Source organism: Paramormyrops kingsleyae, chromosome 24 (assembly GCF_048594095.1).
Source record: "Paramormyrops kingsleyae isolate MSU_618 chromosome 24, PKINGS_0.4, whole genome shotgun sequence".
NCBI lineage: Eukaryota > Metazoa > Chordata > Actinopteri > Osteoglossiformes > Mormyridae > Paramormyrops > Paramormyrops kingsleyae.
The window spans coordinates 1,060,035-1,078,287 of record NC_132820.1 but is presented as its reverse complement, the minus strand read 5'-3'; the positions used below and the strand labels follow the sequence as shown (position 1 = coordinate 1,078,287).

The 18,253-nt window shown below is 50.9% G+C and overlaps 1 protein-coding gene across 7 annotated transcripts in view; it reads left to right on the top strand.

Moving 5' to 3' along the window:
- Positions 1-17,278, top strand: part of pacs1a (phosphofurin acidic cluster sorting protein 1a) — a 29,154-nt gene extending 11,876 nt beyond the window's left edge. For 4 of the 7 annotated variants that reach the window (XM_072706529.1, XM_072706525.1, XM_072706524.1 and 1 more), the window contains 21 exons: positions 1,002-1,127; positions 2,251-2,410; positions 2,503-2,618; positions 2,904-2,978; positions 3,517-3,576; positions 3,912-4,072; positions 6,979-7,054; positions 7,205-7,285; positions 7,368-7,489; positions 8,040-8,172; positions 9,431-9,535; positions 9,798-9,904; positions 10,068-10,222; positions 10,363-10,473; positions 10,645-10,747; positions 10,931-10,973; positions 11,602-11,644; positions 11,811-11,955; positions 12,053-12,291; positions 12,689-12,808; positions 13,244-17,278. In XM_072706529.1, the coding sequence (XP_072562630.1) occupies positions 1,002-1,127; positions 2,251-2,410; positions 2,503-2,618; positions 2,904-2,978; positions 3,517-3,576; positions 3,912-4,072; positions 6,979-7,054; positions 7,205-7,285; positions 7,368-7,489; positions 8,040-8,172; positions 9,431-9,535; positions 9,798-9,904; positions 10,068-10,222; positions 10,363-10,473; positions 10,645-10,747; positions 10,931-10,973; positions 11,602-11,644; positions 11,811-11,955; positions 12,053-12,291; positions 12,689-12,808; positions 13,244-13,362 (2,400 nt within the window). In that variant the 3' untranslated portion in view covers positions 13,363-17,278. Of the gene's footprint in view, positions 1-1,001; positions 1,225-2,250; positions 2,411-2,502; positions 2,619-2,903; positions 2,979-3,516; positions 3,577-3,911; positions 4,073-6,978; positions 7,055-7,204; positions 7,286-7,367; positions 7,490-8,039; positions 8,173-9,430; positions 9,536-9,797; positions 9,905-10,067; positions 10,223-10,362; positions 10,474-10,644; positions 10,748-10,930; positions 10,974-11,601; positions 11,645-11,810; positions 11,956-12,052; positions 12,292-12,688; positions 12,809-13,243 lie in introns of all 7 variants that reach the window. The other 3 variants (XM_072706528.1, XM_072706527.1, XM_023843453.2) reach the window with 3 other exon arrangements.
- The last annotated feature ends 975 nt before the right edge of the window (positions 17,279-18,253 follow it).

Below are 18,253 nucleotides of genomic sequence, written 5' to 3'. Positions count from 1 at the left end.
GGAACAGAAAGTGAATAGATTGTTAAAGGCACTAATTATTTTATAGGGAGATAAACTAACCAAGACCACACTTCTGGGCTAAGCTGGACTGTAGGCCTGGGCTACGCTGGGCTGTAGGCTTTGGCTAACCTGGGCTGTAGGCCTGGGCTACGCTGGGCTATAGGCTTTGGCTAACCTGGGCTGAAGGCCTGGGCTACGCTGGGCTATAGGCTTTGGCTAACCTGGGCTGAAGGCCTGGGCTACCCTGGACTATAGGCTTTGGCTAACCTGGGCTGAAGGCCTGGGCTACGCTGGGCTATAGGCTTTGGCTAACCTGGGCTGAAGGCCTGGGCTACGCTGGGCTATAGGCTTTGGCTAACCTGGGCTGAAGGCCTGGGCTACGCTGGGCTATAGGCTTTGGCTAACCTGGGCTGAAGGCCTGGGCTACGCTGGGCTGTAGGCTTTGGCTAACCTGGGCTGTAGGCCTGGGCTACGCTGGGCTATAGGCTTTGGCTAACCTGGGCTGTAGGCTTTGGCTAACCTGGGCTGTAGGCCTGGGCTACGCTGGGCTATAGGCTTTGGCTAACCTGGGCTGAAGGCCTGGGCTACGCTGGGCTATAGGCTTTGGCTAACCTGGGCTGAAGGCCTGGGCTACCCTGGGCTATAGGCTTTGGCTAACCTGGGCTGAAGGCCTGGGCTACGCTGGGCTATAGGCTTTGGCTAACCTGGGCTGAAGGCCTGGGCTACCCTGGACTATAGGCTTTGGCTAACCTGGGCTGAAGGCCTGGGCTACGCTGGGCTATAGGCTTTGGCTAACCTGGGCTATAGGCTTTGGCTAACCTGGGCTGTAGCTGGAGGCCCTGAATTGCAGGGGGCCCCGTTTTTTCTGTGGTTGTTACTGCGGTGTTTTATGCTGTAGATGGGGGCCCTAACTTGGGCCCTGCTGAGTCTGCATGCGCAGGCAGGATAATATCTCAGGGCTTCTTCAAACCTCAAACCCTCCATTCTCTCCTCCCACACAGTATCCACACTTTCTGAAGAGAGACGCCAACAAGCTACAGATCATGCTCCAACGTCGCAAGCGATACAAGAACCGCACTATCCTGGGCTACAAGACGCTGGCTCTGGGATTGATTAATATGGCTGAGGTGAGTGACCTGCCTTCAGTATCGATCAGCATGGTGGTGACCCGTCTCTTGGTCGGGCTACAAGACGCTGGCTCTGGGATTGATTAATATGGCTGAGGTGAGTGACCTGCCTTCAGTATCGATCAGCATGGTGGTGACCCGTCTCTTGGTCGGGCTACAAGTCGCTGGCTCTGGGATTGATTAATATGGCTGTGGTCAGTGTCCTGCCCTCAGTGTCGATTAGCATGGTGATGACCTGTCGCTTGTTCTGCCATCCCTGTCAAGCCAGGTTAAATATTTGTTTTCTCTGTTTTCCTTGAATTCAACTGAGCATTAAATGTTACAGGAACTGAAGCTTGTGAACTTCAAAGGGACACAGCTGTGGACCAGTGTTTGATTTTTGTTTTCTTTGTGTCTGTAAATGATAATGTTCTTGGCACTAACACAGTAATAATCTATGCTGTCCCCGCGGGCCTGTGTCTGTACCCCTGTGGACCATGACGTTAATCTTGCATGGTGAATGGCCTTCTGTGAATTGATCTTGGCTGATGCGGTCTCGTTACAAAGTGCTGTGAAAGCTGTCCATAGCTTTGCTGCCTTTCCCGCATATTGCAGAGCATATCGCTCTGACAGACGGCCTGATTGGTAACGTGCATCTTTCTGTGGCTTTAGAAAGATCTGTACCCATTGCCTTGTGTGATTGATCCACACCAGCATCCAAATCACAATGTGATAGGAGTTTGACATGTTTCCTGATGCTCCGTCGGGCTGCGGCGTGTTTGTGGGACTCATTCTTCCGTCAGGGGGCATTTATGCAGTCAGCCGCTCAGCGGCCCCCCATTTCTGTTGAATATTGAGGGAATTTAATCCTATGACTCCTATCCAGAGGTTAAATGGTAGCGAAGTGTAGAGTTCCAGTGAGCTATTCAGTTTGTTTACAAATGCAGTGCCTTCTGACCATATGGTGATCCGGAGTGGAAGTGACTGTGACAGAAGGTGTGAGTAGCAGCCTTGGCGCTATAAGTGGTGCTGGTCCTATTCACACCAACAGAGGGTGATGCGGGGGGGCGGGGTGGCGGGGGGGGGGGGGGTGAGGATTCAGCCTTTGAGCTGAGCCCTTTGCTCCCTGCTCTCCCAATCTAAGGTCATGCAGCATCCCAGCGAGGGCGCCCAGGTGCTGGGTCTCCATAGCAACGTGAAGGAGGCAGCCATCCCTGTGGCCGAGATCCGGGTGCAGTCCCTCTCCAGCCAGCCCATCGACCACGAGGGGCCCAAAGCCAAACTGTCCGGGGAGGGCGGAGGAGGTAGGAGGGAGATGCACTCGTCATTCTCCTGCTAGAGTGAAATATTATCATTCTGGAAGCTGCGATATGACTTCACCGTCGTCCTCCCTTAGATCGATCCCCGGACATCGATAACTACTCTGAAGAGGAGGAGGAGAGCTTCTCCTCGGAGCAGGAGGGCAGCGACGATCCCGTCCATGGCCAGGTGGGGGCGCCAGAGGACGGAGAGGTAGATGGAAGAATCAGATAAACGTGCTGAAGAAATGAAGGAGAGAGCAGTGGTAGATGTGGTGTTATTTGGGGGAAAGAAGATCAACCTGGTGGCGAAGCGGGTTTAGATATGAGAGAAGCAGAGGCTGTTTGTCAGCAAATCCTTGCTGGTTTGTGGCTGGGGTGTCACTGGTTTGTGGCTGGGGGGTCGCTGGTTTGTGGCTGGGGGGTTGCTGGTTTGTGGCTGGGGTGTCGCTGGTTTGTGGCTGGGGTGTCGCTGACAGACATCGCTTCCTACTCGCAGTATCTGTTTGACGAAGACGACGAGGTGAGGAAGAAGAAGCCACGACACAAGCTGACCTCCATCACGCGCATGAATGTGAGCAGACGGCCGCGCCATATGCTCCGGCTGCAGGGGGCGCCGCACACCGGGCACGCATGCCAGCACACGCCTCACAGCGCCCCCCTGTGGCGCGATATTAAGTCACTGGGACCGCAGCTGCCTCTCCGTCTCGCTCCGGCATGGTGAGGCGTGAGAGAGAGACTTAACACGGGCCTTGCTGGAGCAGCTTGGGGCCCCGTCGCTCTCCTGGGGCCCCCGTCAGTCTCCTGGGGTCCCCGTCAGTCTCCTGGGGTCCCCGTCAGTCTCCTGGGGCCCCGTCAGTCTCCTGGGGCCCCCGTCGCTCTCCTGGGGCCCCCGTCGCTCTCCTGGGGCCCCCGTCAGTCTCCTGGGGCCCCCGTCAGTCTCCTGGGGCCCCCGTCGCTCTCCTGGGGCCCCCGTCAGTCTCCTGGGGCCCCCGTCAGTCTCCTGGCGCCGGCGATTCTCTTATCACCGATACGGGGGGGAATCGTCTCTCCGTTGGAGGACAGTTTGTTCCATTTCTTATATTACTCAGTTTTTCTTTTCTTCTCTTTAGCAACCCAACATTAAGCAGAAGTTCGTGGCCCTGCTGAAGAGGTTTAAGGTTTCAGATGAGGTATCGAACTCCTCTCTGTCTCTGTGTCACACATGTCCCCACAATGTGATGAACACCTCTTATTTTAATGCTGTAAGAACAACCTTTTCAGTCCCCACAAGGGGAAATTCAATTTTATAAAGATGTGTCGATGCAATCAAAAAATTAAAAATGCCTAAAGATGTTTATTTTGTTTGGTTACTATTGATTAAGGTTAAGGCTGGGTAGGGGTTAAGCTCATCATGTTGGGAGTAGAGTTTTGCCCATAGAAATGAATGGAGAGTCCCCACAAAGATGTAATTACAAACCTGGGTGCGTGCGTGTGTGGCTCACCGGCCCACCCTCACTCGCGGCAGGTGGGCTTCCGGCTGGAGCACGTGTCCCGGGAGCAGATCCAGGATGTGGAGGAGGACCTGGATGAGCTCTACGACAGCCTGGAGATGTACAACCCCAGCGACAGCGGCCCCGACATGGAGGAGACGGAGAGCATTCTGAGCACTCCCAAGCCCAAGCTCAGGTGAGCCTGCAGGTGGCGCCGTAGAGCAGCCGGATGGATGTCAGCTGGATGTCAGTCTGTCCCCCCGTTTTTGGGATGTGGCATCACCGGGATCTGTGGGGTGTAGAGTAGTAGTAGGTACTCACACCTGGCCGGACGTGGGAACATCGCAAACCATCCAAGCACTCAGTTTCTGATTCCTTAAACAACCATTTCCCGAATAATATACACCCTCGTCACTCGTATTTGACGGTGCAGCAGGCGCTACGGTTCCGGAACGTGCCGGCAGGCAGACGGCTTTGCCCGCTGGAGCTGAGCAGGGCAGCGAATGGGATCACGGCCCATATGATCCAGGCCAAAGGAGAGCCTCAGTGAAATAATAGCTCACGATAAACCACACACCACTCCCCTGGGCATCAGTTATCCAAGGGGTCATGTACCATTAAATGTTATTTAATGTTTAAGTAACTATTATAAACCAAAGTCTTTAAAAATATTTTTCTGGCAGTTCTTTTAATAAAGATGGCAGTGGAAATAAATATATTAACTTTTCTCACATTTTAATAATTTAGGTCTTTTTAATACTCCCTGCTATATGTGCATATTTTAAATGATGATAAATAATCTACATAAAAGAATACATGTGTGCCCTCTACTGGGCTGTTAGCCAAGGCGAGGTTCTGATCTTTTTTTAATAAGGGGGAGGGAAGACGATGGCTTTCCAAATCAAGAACTGGACTGTGAAATGTGCTGATGCGCCATCGGCAGTGAAAGCCTGGCATGTTCCCGGAGTCATGTGGCCTGTAGGAGGCAGCGTGTACCCCCCCCCCCCCCCCCGGCCTGTAGGAGTCCGCGTGTGCCCCCCCCCGCCCTTTAGGAGGCAGCGTGTCCCCCCCCCGCCTGTAGGAGGCAGCGTGTGCCCCCCCCGCCCTGTAGGAGGCAGTGTGTACCCCGCGGACCTGCACCAGGGCGGCAAGGACTTTCACAGGGAGACTGTTTGCTGAGCACTTTGGCCAATACCAAAAGTGGACATGGCCCAAACCCTCCCGACAGCCAGGCTTTTGCTGCGAGGAAGCGAGGATTTGGTTTGGCTAGGAGTCTGGTGTCATCCCGGTGTTCTCCCAGTGCTGTGCCAGGGCTATCCCGGCTTTATCCCAGCACTATCCCGGCTTTATCCCAGCGCTATTCCGGCATTAGCCCAGCACTATCCCGGCGTTATCCCAGCGCTATTCCGGCGTTAGCCCAGCACTATCCCGGCGTTAGCCCAGCACTATCCCGGCTTTATCCCAGCACTATCCCGGCTTTATCCCAGCACTATCCCGGCGTTAGCCCAGCACTATCCCGGCTTTATCCCAGCACTATCCCGGCTTTATCCCAGCACTATCCCGGCGTTAGCCCAGCACTATCCCGGCTTTATCCCAGCACTATCCCGGCTTTATCCCAGCACTATCCCGGCGTTAGCCCAGCACTATCCCGGCTTTATCCCAGCACTATCCCGGCGTTAGCCCAGCACTATCCCGGCTTTATCCCAGCACTATCCCGGCTTTATCCCAGCACTATCCCGGCGTTAGCCCAGCACTATTCCGGCTTTATCCCAGCACTATTCCGGCTTTATCCCAGCACTATCCCGGCGTTAGCCCAGCACTATCCCGGCTTTATCCCAGCACTATCCCGGCTTTATCCCAGCACTATCCCGGCTTTATCCCAGCACTATCCCGGCTTTATCCCAGCGCTATTCCGGCATTAGCCCAGCACTATCCCGGCGTTATCCCAGTGCTATTCCGGCGTTAGCCCAGCACTATCCCGGCGTTAGCCCAGCACTATCCCGGCTTTATCCCAGCACTATCCCGGCTTTATCCCAGCACTATCCTGGCGTTATCCCAGCACTATCCCGGCTTTATCCCAGCACTATCCCGGCGTTAGCCCAGCACTATCCCGGCTTTATCCCAGCACTATCCCGGCTTTATCCCAGCGCTATCCCGGCTTTATCCCAGCGCTATCCCGGCTTTATCCCAGCGCTATCCCGGCTTTATCCCAGCGCTATCCCGGTGTTAGCTCAGCACTATCCCAGAGCTATCCTGGCCCTCCTCAGAAACACACAGAGCTCACAACCAGGAACCCGATTCAGCAGGGACATGCAGGCGGATCCGTGTCAATCCGATTACTGAGGAGAGCCAACCCTGCACACTAACACCGGCATGATTGAAATGCAGCCAGTTTCTGTACACTGTCTGCAGTTTTAATATATCCATAGAGAAACAAAATGGCCGTATAATTTCCTACCACGAGAGCAATGGATAAGGTTCATTTCCTCCATGGTTGCTTAAGAAATGAGGTGTGCAAACTGTCCCTTTCCTGCTCCGAATGAGGAGTGAAAAAAACGGAAGCTGAAGGTTTTACCAGGACGAGGACAAGTGACAGGAGATCCATCTAAATTACAGACCGCTCCACACTTTGCATAGAAAATTAGCTCCAGGTAATTAAACCGATTAATTCCTGCTATATAGCTTCTGGCTGTAAAGTCGTGTCGATCAGATCATTATTTTTAGTGGTGTTTATGCAAATCCATGCAAGTTAAGCTTGTATTTGCTGGTTGCGAGGTTACAGTCAGATAATGTCTGTGGACTTGCGTGTTTAACTCAACGTGATTTCAGGAAAAGGAAGCATCATTACAGTTTTTGCTATTTCTGTCCCTAACAGCACATCTACGTTTTTCAAGGAATATCACCAAATCATAGCACAAAAAAAATTAGGTAGACATTATAGGATATATTTAGCTACTACCAAACCACTTGTATATTAATTTAGCTACATAAATGGCTAAATAATTATTATACTTCCCATAAAAGCATGCTATATTAAAAATGATGACTCTTCCTTTGTAATTATATGCACATGGCCTGCGTCTTGTTTGTCTGTTTATCCAGACCTTTCTTCGAGGGCGTGTCCCAGTCCAGCTCGCAGACTGAGTTCGGCAGCGTGAGCCGAGACCTCTTCAGTCCTGTGAGAATGCCACCGCCATGGGCACAGGGTGGACGGGGGGGGGGGGCGGCATGCTGACGGGGCACAGTGCTGTCTGGATGATGAGGCCTGGAACCACCCACCATTGTTTTAAACGTTACCATAGCAACCAGTGTGATGCCATGTGTTTAGCAGGGCGATGAGCCTCCGGACAAGATGAGGCGATCCCGGAGTCACAACACGGACGAGCCCTACTCCGAGACGGACACACTGGTAAGCCGGCCCTCTGGCGGGGCGCAGGTCGCCGTCCCGTTAAATTCACCATCCTGGTGACTCCCTGTCCCACGGCGCACAGGAGCTGAACGAGCAGGAGCTGTTTGGCGACGTGGGGCCGTGTATAACTGTGTCGGTGCCGGAGAAACCCAGGACGCCGCTGAAGACGGGGAAGGCCGAGATCCAGAGCATGCCGTCTCCCAGGTCTGCTGGCACTACACACGCACGCGGGCACAAGCACACAGACGCGCACGCACACACACTGACAGACACACACACGCACACACACTGACAGACACACACACGCACACACACTGACAGACACACACACGCACACACACTGACAGACACACACACGCACACACACTGACAGACATATACACGCACACACACTGACAGGCACACACACGCACACACACTGACAGACATACACACGCACACACACTGACAGACACACACACGCACACACACTGACAGGCACACACACGCACACACACTGACAGACATATACACGCACACACACTGACAGGCACACACACGCACACACACTGACAGACATACACACGCACACACACTGACAGACACACACACGCACACACACTGACAGACATACACACGCACACACACTGACAGACACACACACACAAGCCTTCTTCAAGCTGCAGATTCCTCCCTCTGCTTTTCTCTGCCGTCCCTTTATCCCACGTGCCCATTTCTTGTGAGGAGCGCTGACCTGGGTGCTCTCGCCGCGCAGGCTGGACGGCGGCCACACGCCCCGGCTGCGGCGCAGTACGCCCACCAGGGAGCGCCAACTCTCCAAGCCCATGAGCGAGCGTACCAACAGCTCGGACAGCGAGCGCTCCCCCGAGCTGGGACACGCCGCACAGGTACCGTGACACCCCGGCACGTGTCAGATACCTCAACACCGCACTCTCACACCCAAAACACCCACCCACCATGTGACCTGCTTTTCCTTCACGTCTTCACCTTTGACCCCAGGTATCCACCAATCAGACATTAGCTTACACTCAGTTGCGTCACCTTCCTTCCATTAATAGATGGTACAATGTCTCCGTATGAGGAACAGAGAACCACATCGGTGCCCTGTGCTGTGAATTTCTTCTGCCATATGCAGACAGCATGAAATAACTTCTCTGAGAAGTTGTTCCACTTCCTTTAACACAGATTTGTAATAAATGAATTTCCGAAGACACATAACACGTCACAGAGCAGGGCAGGGACCGCAGACCGCGAAGCGTACGCTTAGTCGATCTGGGCGTAAACTAGCAAGTCGAAATCTCTTTGGACGATGTGGTGTGACACACGGTATATAAAGACCCCATCTGAAGGTGACAGCAGGCCGGATCACAGACAGCGAGTCTGTGGTTTGCACGTGGGTGTGATACATGGCTCAGAGTTTAAATTGTGCATGAGATGACAGTTTTTACGCTTTCTGCTAAAGCACAGCGTTTACTCTGTGAAACCCTCTCCTCAGCCATGATACTCTACCGCAGGGGTCTCCAACTCCGGTCCTGGAGAGCTAACGTCCAGTAGGTTTTCCATCATACCCGACTTCTGATGAGCCACACCTGTTCTCAGGTAAATACCAGGAGCAGGTGTGGCTCATCAGAAGCCAAGTGGGACAGAAAACCTACTGGATAGTAGCTCTCCAGGACCGGAGTTGGAGACCCCTGCTCCACTGTAATGCCCTGAATACATGAGCCTGAATGTATGATCTGTGAAAGCCTCTCCTCAGCCATGATACTCTACCGTAATGCCCTGAATACATGAGTCTGAATGTATGATCTGTGAAAGCCTCTCCTCAGCCATGATACTCTACCGTAATGCCCTCAATACATGAGCCTGAATGTATGATCTGTGAAAGCCTCTCCTCAGCCATGATACTCTACCGTAATTCCCTGAATACATGAGTCTGAATGTATGATCTGTGAAAGCCTCTCCTCAGCCATGATACTCTACCGTAATGCCCTCAATACATGAGCCTGAATGTATGATCTGTGAAAGCCTCTCCTCAGCCATGATACTCTACCGTAATGCCCTGAATACATGAGCCTGAGTATTATGGTATGTGCTGGTTGGCCCTGCGCTGACCCAGTCTCTCCTGGGGCCCGATTGTGACCGTAGGTTCCGAGGAAGGCCATGTACGACCAGCTGAACCAGATCCTGCTATCGGACACGGCCCTGCCGGAGAGTCTGATCCTGGTCAATGGCAGCGACTGGCAGGGACAGGTACACACAGCCGGCTGGCAAACTGATAGCGCCCCCTACATGCTTCTGCCCAGAATTTCCTGTGTTTAGTCACTGTAATCAGTCTTTGTCTGCATGTGCATCTGACAAGCTTAGATGTTGCAAAAAAATTGCATAACCAGTATTTCTGTCTTTTAATAATGCTGTCGTGTATGATGAGGATGAATGAATGTCTGCCCAGTAATTGAGATGTTTGGGTACCAGGCTTGGCAATGCATTATGGGTAAATGTCTCCTACCCTCAGTACGTGGCGGAGGTCCTGCAGTCTCAGAAACAGCCGGTGGTCTGTACATGCTCCGGTGCAGAGATACAGGCCGTCCTCTCCGCCGTCCTGACTCGCATACAGAAATTGTGAGTCTGTTCACCTGATTGGCCATAGTGTAATGGGGGCGGAGCCAACCTGTCTGTTCACCCTACATTTGTTAATCTTACACCTATGCAGTTTGTGAGAATTAGCTCAACTGTACCCTACTGTCTCCCGATCCACCCCCCCACCCCCTCCCTGGTCCTGCAGCTGTAACTGTAACTCCTCCATGCCCAAACCGGTGAAGGTGGCCGTGGTGGGGGGGCAAAGCTACCTGGGGGCCATCCTGCGCTTGTTTGTCTCCCAGTTGGCCAGTAAGACATCCGACTGGCTCAGCCACATCCGCTTTTTGGTGATTCCTTTGGGTAAGCCGGCCGGCGCAGCCTAACCCTGCTGTGACCTTTGACCCGTGACCTGCTGCACTTATTTGTTAAGCTGCAGTTACCTGTGGCTTCGCACCCATTCCTCTCATTAACTCATCAGCGGCCGTCTTTATTCATGACAGGCTCGCATCCTGTTGCCAAGCACCTGGCATCCCTTGACAACCGCTACAACTCCACCTTCCTGGACACCACATGGAGGGACTTGTTCAACCGCAGCGAGCCCCCGCAGACCGGTACCCCCCCCTACCTTATCTCTTCCTCATATCCAGTAGATCCATAAATCTGGCTGGTCTGTTGGACCTGCACCGCCTGGCCTATAGAGTTTGTCTGCCCAATCATTCCCCGTTGACGCTGTATGAGTTAGGCGCCGTAGCGAGACACAGGCGTGACTCTTCCCGCTGCAGAGTCGCTGGACGTGGGGCTTCGCATCGCACAGTACATCAACGGGGCCACAGTCACCCACCAGCTGCCCATCGCTGAGGCCATGCTGACCTGCAAGCACAGGATGTGAGTCCCATTGCCCCACCCTGTCCCGCTCGGGGGGGCCTCACCAGGCACTCTCACGCCCTGCATTTCAGTTGTAAATATATGGTGTTTACAATATCTACCCTCTCTATTGAGTATTTATTTAAAAAACCTGTTTTCCTGATGTTTTTGGGGTAACTATCAATGACTGTATATTGCTTTTAGGAATGATGAAGACTCCTACCAGAAATTCATCCCTTTTGTTGGGGTAGGTGTGCTACTCCTCGCCCTTGGCAGTCTTGGGACTGTTGTTGTTGTTGTTTTTCTTGTTGTTTTTGCTGCTGCTGCTCTTGTTACTGTTGTTGCTGCTGCTCTTGCTGTTGTTGCTGCTGTAGTTGTTGTTGCTGCTCTTGTTGCTGTTTTTACTGTTGCTGCTGCTCTTGTTGTTGCTGCTGTAGTTGTTGTTGCTGCTCTTTTTGTTGCTGTTTTTACTGTTGCTGCTGCTCGTTGTTGCTGCTGTAGTTGTTGTTGCTGCTCTTGTTGCTGTTTTTACTGTTGCTGCTGCTCTTGTTACTGTTGTTGCTGCTGCTCTTGCTGTTGTTGCTGCTGTAGTTGTTGTTGCTGCTCTTGTTGTTGCTGTTTTTACTGTTGCTGCTGCTCTTGTTGTTGCTGCTGTAGTTGTTGTTGCTGCTCTTGTTGTTGCTGTTTTTACTGTTGCTGCTGCTCTTGTTGCTGCTGCTGTAGTTGTTGTTGCTGCTCTTGTTGTTGCTGTTTTTACTGTTGCTGCTGCTCTTGTTGCTGCTGTTGCTGCTGCTGCTGTCGTTGCTGCTGTTGTGTAACTGAGTTTGGCAGAGGGCTTAACTCAAGGCCTGACGGGGAGTCTGTGTGTCACACAGGTTGTGAAGGTGGGATTAATCGAACACAGTACAGCGTCTGCAGGTGAATCCCGATTCATTTGGGCAGCAGTCATCTTTGCCCCAAGAAGTGCTGAATATTATGATTGTTGATTTGTTGTGAGCCAGGTGTAGAGCTGAAAAGCAAATCCGACCTTTTATTTCTTGTGTTTCCTGCTGCGTTCTGCCATATGCCCCCCTCACGGTAACAGGGGGGGACCTAGAGGAGACCATGGCCCTCAGCTTGTCTGTACCCTCCACATCTCCTCCCGCTCATGGGTCTCCAACGGCGGGGATGAAGGATGTGGCCACCCCCCCTTCGTCCCCCTCCATGAGCAGTGGCTTGACCGTGCTGGGGTGAGCTCACCGTGCACATGGGTCTCCAACGGCCCATGGGTCTCTTATGCAGTTTCCTTTCATGCTTTGCTAAGCACCTACCTCATTTCCCGCACAGGAGCCCCAGCATGTCCCACGGCGTGGATGCCATCGGGCTCCAGGTGGACTACTGGGTGGCCCCGGGGGTGGAGAAGCGGCGGGAGGGCGAACGGCGCGACACGGGCTCCAAAAACACCCTGAAGAGCGCCTTCCGCTCCGTGCAGGTCAGCCGGCTCCCTGGTGGGGGCGCTGGCGAGGGCCAGCCTCAGACCAACACTATGGCGATGACCGTGGTCACCAAGGAGAAGAACAAGAAAGGCAAGGATGGCACACGGGGAGGGGAGTGGTACTCTGCCCAGGGATGGCACACGGGGAGGGGAGTGGTACTCTGCCCAGGGATGGCACACGGGGAGGGGAGTGGTACTCTGCCCAGGGATGGCATATGGGGAGGGGAGTGGTACTCTGCCCAGGGATGGCATATGGGGAGGGGAGTGGTACTCTGCCCAGGGATGGCACACGGGGAGGGGAGGGGAGTGGTACTCTGCCCAGGGATGGCACACGGCCAGGCTCACACTGCTTGGTGAGCTAAAAGGCAAAATTTATGTGATGCTGTAGAACAAAATGAATCTTCCAGCAGGCAGACAAGCTATCTGTAAGCCCAGTCATTTCAGTCTGCGAGTTCCCCCTGTGATACTTGTTTTCCATCACCCTGAAGTGCCAACCATCTTCTTGGGGAAGAAGCCCAGAGAGAAGGATGTGGAATCGAAGAGCCAGGTCATAGAGGGCATCACACGGCTCATCTGTTCTGCCAAGCAGCAGCAGACCATCCTTAAAGGTACGGTGCCACCGTGCGGGCAGGGAGAAAGGGCAGGAAAGTGGGCACGCGGAAGGGGGCGGGCAGGGAGAAAGGGCGGGAAAGTGGGCATGCGGAAGGGGGCGGGCTGGGAGAAAGGGCGGGAAAGTGGGCATGCAGAAGGGGGCGGGCAGGGAGAAAGGGCAGGAAAGTGGGCATGCGGAAGAGGCCGGGCAGGGTCAGTGCCTGGTGAGGCCCCCCCGAGCGGGACAGGGTGGGGCAATGGGACTCACATCCTGTGCTTGCAGGTCATTCTACATATCAAAGCTGTGACTAAACAGAACCACAACTCCACCTAAAGGAAAGGAGGAGGAACTATACTTGTTTGCGAGGGTTATTCTGGTTTGCCTTATTCTCTGTAAGTGTCTGAAGCAGAAACACCTTTATCCTCATAACCTTGTGTTGTCTGGTTTCCAGTTTCCATAGATGGTGTTGAGTGGAACGACATTAAGTTCTTCCAGCTTACAGCCCAGTGGTCCACACACGTGAAGTATCTTCCAATCGGACTGTTTGGCTATAATAAGCCGCCCTCCTAGGAGCAGCCGTGTGCTTTTGTCCGCAGACCAGCGATCAGTCATTGTGCACGGTCTCTGTCACTTAGTGCTTCCCGGGCGACACGTTAGCCAGTGAGAAAGCAAGCGGGGGGGCGGACCTCTCCATTTTTATCTGCCGAAGTCTAAGGTCCGATTCTTCTTTTGCTCGTTCTGTGTCTTTTCCATTAACGAACGGAAGGCACCTACTAACAGGGCTATACTGGGTGTCGCCAGTAGGGGGAGCGTGTCAGCTGTCATCGCATATCACACTTCTCATTCGGCGTCCTGGATTCTGGATTCTGTGTGTGGCGTCTAGCACTGCGGGTAAACTGGAAGCGAGTTTGTCTGCCTGCGAGTGATGGCCAGTGAGCCGTCCAGCTAGGCCCCGAGCCCTGATTTGTGCTTTTAATCCAGTGTTCCAAGGAACTGAAATACTATTAATTTATTATAAAGGTGTAAACTCATTTTGTAAAAGCTGGGTATGAAATGCTGCTTCCTTGGACAGCAGGAACGCCCATGTTCCCCGTCCTGCCTGTTCTCTATTGAAATTGGTAGATGATTTACCCAGCAGATCGACGTGAGCTGAAGTGGCGCCCTCCTGTGGCCTTGATTGAAGTGGGAGATTCCCGCTTACATCTGAACCCGTTTTTACAAGCGACGGTTTCCTCGGCAGTTTGGTCCGTTTTACGAAACCCCTTTTACACCTGTTTTTAAGCTGTGTAATGTCCAGCACATTTTGAAGTTTCCATTTTAAATTTAACTGCACATTATAATTAATTTGCATTACATGTTTCAGCTACATTGCTTTATAGATGGCACGTGCTCTCATCTTGGAAAAAATGGTCGAACGCCTTAATCCCAAGGCAGCCGAAGGCATTAAATCATGTTGACACAGCTTTTCAGAGGGTGGCTCTCACTGTGTACCAAAGATGTGGTTCTTGTTTGTTTGGTTTTTTTTTTTGTTTGTTTTTTTGTTTGTTTGTTTTTTATATATTTCAGAGTGGCTCAGTGACAGAAACACACCAGTTTTGTGTTGTGGTTGGATTTTAGTTGTGTGGGCTTGTTTTTCTTTTTATTTCCTTTACAGCTTGAAAGGTACAAAACAAATGTCATCCTTGAGGTTTTCAGCCTGTGGTTCTGCTTGTCTCTCCTCTGTGGCGCCGCCCTATTGGTGAAGCGTGGATCAGCATGCGTGTCTAGGCTGTCTTTCAGTGGGTCGTCAGTGACTAGGCACCAGTGCATGGGTTTGTGTAGTGTGGTTGTGCTTAAAATCCCTGTGGACCCCTACATGCCCCCTTAGACAGCATTGTACAATGGCGGAGAGGTCAGTCTGAAAAGGCTTCCCCTGGTAGTTCTGTTCTGGGCTGGATCTGAGGAGCGGGGAGCAGCGTTGCACTGCTATTGGTGAGGTATTTAAATGCCCATTCTATCAATGACATTATTAATATTAGTTTATTCATCGTCAGATTCTGTATCATGCACCTTGTTTTATGGCAAGTTGTATTTCGTTCAATGAAGATTTTGCTTTGTACTTTATTGCAAATCTGTGAAAAGTTTTGCACGTAATCAATGTTTTGCTGATACTCAGTATAAATATACTCAGTCCTCTCATGCGAATTACTTTTTTTTTGTAATCCCGCTGTGGTGATGTTGAAGGCTGATTTCCCCAGAGTTTAGCTGATGGTGAAAGGCCTTCTGGGAATTGGGAATGGGAATTCTGGGAATTGTAGGAAACTGCAGACCAGAAAATGAAAGAAGAAAATTGGCATTTTATCACTTATGGGTAGGATTAGATGCAACTTAAAATATAAGGATATAAAATAGGATGTCGTATTTCCATTTTAGGGGAATGCTCATTGTCGAGTGGCCTGAAATCCACCAAGCTTATTTTGACATTTTCGACAGGCCGACCATGGGCTGTAATCCTTGTGGGAAATGCACGATTTGCATTTCAGAATGAGCAGACTGTCACCATAAAGTGCCAGAGCCACAGTCAGCCTGAGGTCGTGTTAACCGAATACTTTCCGTCATTGAAAATTTTTTAATCTAAGTTATTCACGCCCCTGTCCAGTTGGCGGCGAGTCAGCATATTAATTAGTCTTGTCTTTTATTTGACGTGCATGACGCCGTCTGCAGAACCTCACGGTGACAGCCATGATCACAGGCAGCGCCGTCCGTGAGCGCATAGCCGACATGTCGGGCTGATCCGTGAGTCTTCCACGACTGAGAACGCCGATCACGTACCTGCATGATCTACAAGCCTGCTCTCTATATTAATTATTAGAAATTAAAATGAATGAATGCAAAAAATGCTAATAATTATGTCTTATCCTCATTAAATAATAAAAATTAAAATAAGTAATAATAGACTGAAGGAATTTCTACGGTCCTGTCTGTTGTTTTAACAGACAACGAGAAAGTCCACCACAGCCTTTTTTTTGGATTGTGTTGGATTACTGGAGTTTACTAATGCAGAATCATTGTCATGGGCTTATTAATTTGCATTAACTTAATGCATGTCCAGCAAATTTCCATAGAATGGAGGGAAATATTGGGGAGGTTTTTAGTTTTTAGCTAAATTCATAAGATTAATATCCAGGTTGGGAGAGAGAGTCAGACGGAGATGATGTAAGTACAGGTGGTCGAATTTAACCGAGAAAAACTGCTGAGTGATATTTCCTGGGTAAGGAGATCGAATCCACTTCTGATGAACGGATCTCGCGTGTCTGTTCAGTATTGGCACGCAGTCTCTTATCTTACTCCCCGCTTTTCTTTTCTGTTCTCTTCCTCTTAGTTCTTTTGGGTCAAATGATTTGCTCTGAAGGATTCCGCCTGTGCAGTGAAGGCTTTGCTTATGCAGAATGACCGATAAACCCGAATAATCGCAGGATGCGATTTCGGCTTTCTGAATCACACGGACATCACATCCCGTCCTCTGATTAGCTAATTAGACATTGACAATGATGAGAGAGGTGCAGGATTAGTGCAGTTCATATTTCACCACCAGGGGGAGTAATGGTTCTGTGTATGTATACAGTTAGTTAAAGAAGCGGCTGTCCTACATGGTTATGTCCAGTATATTAAAAACGTAGTGGTTGAATTTTTAGCTGTCAACGGAAGTTAGAAAAAAAAGATTCTTGTTCTCCTGTCACAAAGTCCACTTTTGGATCTTTCACATTCCCACTTTTAATGTTTGAAAAACCACTTGTTGGGTATCTGAAAATTGTGAATAGCGATGTGAATTAATTCTCGTGCTGCTTCTGTATCCGCGGCTCACTTCACCAAAGCTCACCCACTGCGTCAGGGGTTTTCAGCCGGCGCTCCGTGGCCCCCTGGAGGTTCACAGAGCAATTGCAGTGGGTTTGCAGCAATCCTCTGGTTTCTGCAAAGCGAAAAACGAGGGTGGCTCCCCCAAGTCAAGTAATATGACCCCCCCCCCCCCCAAAAAAAAAATAAATTAAATAAAAAATCCGCAGTTAATCGGTGGTCGGGGCTTAGCTCTGCTGGCTCTGCTATTGTTTCACGTGGGAATTCCTTGATTAAGACTGGAAAGCTGAAAACCCCTGAACTGTACCCCCCCTCCGGAGGTCTCTGAATGGGGGGGATGAATAGCTACATATAAGCCACTTCTTTTGCGTTGTTGTGTGTCAAGGCTTGTTGACGTGGATGAAGTATTTCTTTTTTTGCACATGCCGACTGCAGGCGTCAGTGGTTGCTTGTAATATTAATGCTTTTAGACTGTAAAAGTCACTAATAAATTAAATGTGTGCGCAGCTGAAGCTGTATTGTTATGCTGTTAGCTTTAGTCGACCCCTTTTCCCCCCTTTCTAGCACCAATTTTTTCATCTACGAAAATGTAACTGTCTTTTGTGGAAACGTCCAAAGCATAAAATGAAATAAACTATTACTTTGTATCTGTTTTGATGTATTTTGTGATTTGTTTTTTTTCTCGCATTTCAGCAATTGTAAGTACACGTGCAAATTTGGAAAATACAGTTTCATTGATGGACACAGGTGTAGAACTAGATCCCAATGGTGCCAGCAATCTCTTCTGATATGTCTGCTTGTAGTGAAGAGTTCTGGGAGTACTGGGAATGCTGGGTGCAGTACCTGGTTAATGGGTTTGCAGCAGTTTGAGGCTGGCTCGAGGTATCTAGCGGTTTTAGTCGCATTCAGTATTTGCGTGGCGGTGGTGCTGATGCGGGGCCTGCGAGCTGCAGACAGACGCCGCGGGGTGAGAGGTGCAGTGGATGCGCTCTGCATTCGGTACAGCCAAAAATGGGATTGTTTTTATGTGAATGACTGGGGGTTTGGGGGGGGGGGACACACAACATGGGCTGTGGTTTATTTTAAATAAGGCAGATAGGCAGAGTGTTTGTACAAGGAGGGAAGTGTTTGGGGGGTACACACTGTACATATACACACTGGTACAACACGGTACACACACTGTACATATACACACTGGTACAACACTGTACACACACTGTACATAAACACACACACTGTCCATAAACACACACACAGTACATATACACACATACTGTACATATACACAGACATTGTAAATACATGCACACAGACATGCTGTACACACACATTGTACATATGCACTGTACATGCACACACAGATATACTGTACATGCAGACATGCACATACAGACACACATCACACATTATCTTTTCTGGACACGGATCATGACCCGAGTCCAAACGGATCAGCCCTCCATTACGGTCTGGAGTTTTCAGCTGCAGAACAAATTGGCTCCCATTTGCCAAATCTGGAGGAGAATCAGCACCGCCCAGCTTTGGACGGTGTGTGAGTGGCTTGTGTGATCAGTGATACTGCACTGGGGAGGCCAGATCACTGGAGGCACCTTAACACTGGGGAGGCCTG